Consider the following 5,401-nt stretch of genomic DNA (forward strand, 5'->3'; position numbering starts at 1 on the left):
TCTCCATATATTCATAATTAAGTCCAAACCCCGATCCTTCTTAATCTAGTGAAGCTGTTTGACCTTTCACCTTTAACCTCTCCTTCTGTTAAGCATCTTCCTTTTTCTTTTCTTTAGTTTCCTCTTTCTTCTTCTTCTTTTTCTTCTTCTTTTTCTTTTTATCAGCATCGGGATCTATTGTGGGCTCTGAAAGTGTTAACATGTAAATTCATAACTTTCATTGATGATGAAGCGCCAGCTAGGGCCCGTGTCGTGAAAATCGGGGAATTTCAGCGACATATTTGGAAAAAATTCATCACAGATATAAAAACTTATAACATTGTAGATTCCACTTCATTATGTGATTGACTTTAAAATGACAAGTGGGAAAGTAAAACAATTTCAATATTAATAAGAAAAAAACTTCTACTGCCATAGATTCTCAAATATGCTGTCTTTGGAAAACATTTAATTTATAATAGAGAAGAGTTGCAAATAAAACAATATCTTTATTGCTATTACATTACTGGATCATCATTATAGTAACATACTGAATTGTATTTGTTACAAATATAAATGTATTGGTTCCAAAGTAACGCCACATAAGTTAAGGCACAGCAACATTAAATATCGTTATTAACTTTCTTGCCTTGTTGAAAAGGGGAATAATTCAATTTTGGTTAAAGTTAAAATATGAAAAATGGAGTTATTCCCCTTTGCCAATTACTATATTTGCCTGAGAACCAATACATTATTTTGTTGTTTGGACTTACTTCCCAGGTACTCCTGTCTGTTAATGTGGCGACTAACAACCACGTGGCTGTTGGAGGATGAATAAACAAAGACTGTGTGGTTGTCAATGCTGTAACTGACACATCTAGGTGACTGGATCAAATTTTGCTGCACCTGGAAAATTTCCAAGTAATGGCCATCTACATCAATCATCACTATGGACTTGGAGTTATCATCATATACCAGGATGTTAGACAATCCATCCACGCATATACTTCTTGGTTTGAATCCTGGTTCTTTTGGAGGGCCATTGAAAGAAAAGCGGTACTCTCCTCCACCATTGGTTACCACTACCGAGCTGCTGTTCCGATCGTGATTGGAGACCACCACATCCTGATTATGGTTTTCAGTGACAAACAGAGGGGTGGTATAGTGTTCGCACTCGATGAAGTGCTTCTCCTTTCCGTCGCTGCTGTAACGGACCACCATAGCCCGGTTAATGTTATGGATTATCATTCCAACCAAAATGTCGTCGCTTTCAAAAGAGCAGAAGACACTCAGGGTCTCCCAACTTTCCTTACTATTGATCAGAGTTGATGGCTTATCTTTCTTGTCTTTCAACAATTTTCTAATATTGGATTTCTTGTCAATGTAGATGAGATCTCCATCCTTGGTGACGGCATGGACCCCACATTCTTTATCAAGCTTATCTTTAACATCAGACAGCTTTTTTCCTGTCTGGTCAATCAGTACAAGATTTACTTTATCACTGATCCAAAACTCTGTGGCTGATTTACAGGACATATGGCATGCAGATTTTACACCAGTGACAGGAACCGTCTTCAAATGTTTAACCACCCTCAAACGTTCCAGCGTGAATCTGTATTCTGGCTTTCGGATTCCAGTCTCCTCAACTGTGATTTCCCCGAGTAATTTGAGTACGTCTTCTTTCGTTACTTCTGTGTTGAAGGTCATCTCTGGAAGCTCTTTACAGCTCTCGGGAATGTCGGGTACTTTGTCTAGGGGGTGGTCCTTCAGAAAAAGCAAGAATTCTGCAGGTTTATTGGCAGAATGCTCATATCTGTAGACCAGCTCTCTCAGGTAATCAATGTGCTCTTGCAAATCTATGCATTGCTGGTTTAGTTGACCAATAATCTTATTTTCCAGTCTCTTGAGTCGCTTAGGACATTTCTTCTTTACACATTTATCAATATACTTCTTCAGCCTCTCTGCCTTATCTCTCATTTTCTCTTTCAATTCTGCAATTTGCGCCTCGCATTCAGGAATATCTGGCTCAATTCCAGCCAATATGGCCCGGTTGTACGGCAACACCTCTGATCGGAGCTGTGCAATCTTTGGCTTGAACTCCTCTTTATATTTCTTATAAGCTTCAAATACTTCCATCATAGCATGCATCTCATGATCTTTTTTCTTTTCCTTCCAACACTCATCGCAAAAGGGCTCATCACAAGTGTCGCACCACAACTTGCACGCCAACTCTGGGTGTTTCTCACAATATTCGTCCTTGATAAAGTATCCATTCCTTTCCCTGTAGAGGATAACAAAGTGATTGGCATTGTCCAGGTCTACCATGTGTACGCCCTTATGGACAGAACACAGGTCCTTCCCACATGTCTCGCAGAAGAAGACGCAGTCCGCCCCACAATCCTTGCAAACTCTAGCAGCATACATCTCTAAGTCTTGTAGAAATAATAATGCAGTTTGCAAATATGGACTCTACAAAAATATAAAATTCCACATAATTATATGACAAGAACTTATAAATTCTATATGGTTAAACCATTGACCATTATTTATATAAGTATTGATTTGACCTTCACCTTGATCAATATTATTAAAACCTATTTAAGGCATTTCTCCTTGGCGTTAACCTTTGTGGTGAGTTTTAGATTACTGTTCCTAACTTGAAAGTTTTTAAAACTTGAAATTGGATAAAATACAAGGAATGCGATCCAAGAAGTGAATCACAGTGTTATTTCTGATCACTTTTAAAAGATAATTATAATTTTCATACTATAAAAATATGCTGTATTAGTGACCCGAGTAGCTTTATGTACTAGCTAGTACACAGAGAATGGGAAGTCTCCATCAATTAATCTTTGGTCTAATTTGAAAATTGAGCTAAAGAGATATATATACGTTTGTGCATGTTTAAAAAAAGACCTTGGTATTACTTTAAAAAAAAAATGGAATGCAATGTTCAGTATATAGATTCTAATAATAACCATAAAAAAAGAGTTATTTGTAACGGAATGGAATAGGAATACTTCACATTTTTCCCCCTTAGATGATCATTCTCCTAAAGATCACCCCACACTCTTTCCATGACAGGAGTTTACCTGTCAGTTCCAGGGGTTTGCATAGCACCAAATTTAACGGGGAGAAATAATATGATGGACCAGACCAGGATTCTAACCGGGCCCCCTGAATCTCTAGTCAGGTGCTCTACCAACTGAGCTATCTGGTGCCAATATTAGAAATGGTATGGCCTTAGCTGTAGTCATTTAAATGTTAACATCACTCAACTCGATCAGTCCTCAACTCAAATTGTTGCAATGAAAATTGCATTAATTTGATATCAAAACTCATACTTGAGGCCGAGTATTGACTTGAGGAAAGTTGGTGACAGCGGGGCCTAGCTGACCGTCACATAATAATATGGTGGTTTGAAATAGCCTTTCCTTCTACAAGACTGTAAAAAAGACTCAGTCTGACTAATATATATAATTAAACCTGCATGTAATTGTGGTAAAGAATTAACTGTACATGTAATATTAATTGATTTCCACTTTCTGACATCTAGAGGCATGGTCAGCAGGCTTCTGACTTCTGCCTTAGAAAGTGTACAATATATAGACTTCTTTTGATTTTAACATTTTAAATTAACAAAACATATAAATTACTTTTACTTCCATATGCAAAAAAATAAAACCAAAGAATAAATGTCTGTAAATAATGGTGTAGCAGAAAAAAAACATCTTAATTCTGGCAATCATAAACAAAAGATTAGCAAAAGTTAGTAAAGTTATGATAAGGAATTAAGGATCAATTTACCCCCCCCCCCCCCCCCCACACACACAATTGAAACAATGCAGTAAACAATATATTTCAAATCCTTCTTGGGAATTCTGTTTTAAAGGCATCTTATAATTGAAAAAAAATATTTCTTAATTATTTTTTTTCACTGCATTATAAGCCCTGCTTCAAAACGAAAGTAGAAAATATATTTTACAGTTTATGTATTTCTTACAGTATATTCGACAAAACTTTATTTATCGTACAAAGACATCCAAAAAATCTTTACTTACATCCTATCTTTATCATCTCTAAAACGGCATAACTGAAGATTTGCTTTCTTGACGAGACTACCGAGGCCTTTGGTTTTTTGGCTTCGGGTGACGTCGATTGACGGTACAGGGAGGCAACTCATACCCGGAAAAATCGATAACTCGTATATGGTAGCGTATTGGTGTCTAAATCTTCCCACTAAATTTAGAAAGTTTTCAGCAGAAAACTTTTATTTTCAGTTGGTATCCAATTTCAATTTGGATTTTTTACCTTAAGTTTATAATTTACAATTATCTTGAAATTTCCAACTTCATACTTGACCTTCTTCAATATACATATCTTTAAAAATTAAATTTAAAATAAATGTTAGAACTTCCAGCATTTTAAGTACAAACGCCAACTTTAAAACTGACAATTTGGAAGGAAAATGCCTCAAATTGATAAACACAATTTTGCATGTACTTTGTAAACAATTTACATCATATTTTTAAAAAAAAAATTTTTTTAATTAACTTCACTTTAAGGGCAAACAGTTCAATGTCACCGGAAAGAAAAGTTCATAATTTGTGTCTATTCAATATCTTTTTATAAAGAAACATGGAAGTTTTTATTTCTCAAAAAGATTGCTTCTGACCTGAGAGTGTGTCATGTTCTTGACCTAATTAAGGTCATTTGGGCAAGATTAGGTCACTGTCCCAGAAAACCTTCATAATTTGTGTCTGCTCTACCATTCTTATGAAGAACAGTGGAAGTTCCTACTTTTGCAAATATTGCTTTTGACATGAAAGTGAGTCATGAGTTTGACCCAAGGACATTTGGCAAGTTCAAGGTCATAGTCTAGTCCTAGAATTCATAATTCCTGTCTGTTATTTTGTAATAAAGAGTGAAAACTTGACATAAAAATTGCCGGCGACTTGACATATATTCATATAATAAGCATATTCTTTTTTGAGAAGTGGACAGGCATAGCCTACATCCACATGGATGTAGGCTATGCCTGTCCACTTCTCGAAGAGAAGAATAATAAGCACAGACATTGCAATAACTCTCAAATTGACATATACAAGCCCATAATGAAGTAAATGCATGTAGATATAAATAAAGCACAAGGAAATTCACTTTTATTGGACCTCCACCTCTGCCCTGGCCAAGGCTTGAACCCAAGAACTCTAGAGTTACCCACTCTCCTAGCAGAAAGCGACCAACATTTGTGAACGAAATCAGAGGGTTTATATACTATACATGAAGTACCTGTATGACAGTGCCTATTTACAAGAAGTGTTCAGCTTAAACAGTTAAAAGGAAATTCTAATATGACAGGTACCTATACCTTTAAATCTATTTGAGAAAAAGATCCTTCTTAAAAATTGTTTAAAGACAA

General features: G+C 35.8%; 1 protein-coding gene across 1 annotated transcript; it reads right to left on the minus strand.

The window, feature by feature from the left end:
* LOC128179642 (uncharacterized) lies at nt 1–4,176 on the minus strand. Its single transcript, XM_052847144.1, has 3 exons — nt 4,041–4,176; nt 753–2,448; nt 1–186 (listed from the first exon to the last, which is right to left on the minus strand). The coding sequence occupies exons 2-3, from the start codon at nt 2,401–2,403 to the stop codon at nt 89–91; spliced, it is 1,749 nt and encodes a 582-aa protein (XP_052703104.1). The 5' UTR covers nt 2,404–2,448; nt 4,041–4,176; the 3' UTR covers nt 1–88.
* Nucleotides 4,177–5,401: the final 1,225 nt, after the last annotated feature.

Source organism: Crassostrea angulata, chromosome 4 (genome assembly GCF_025612915.1).
Source record: "Crassostrea angulata isolate pt1a10 chromosome 4, ASM2561291v2, whole genome shotgun sequence".
NCBI classification, from domain to species: Eukaryota; Metazoa; Mollusca; class Bivalvia; order Ostreida; family Ostreidae; genus Magallana; species Magallana angulata.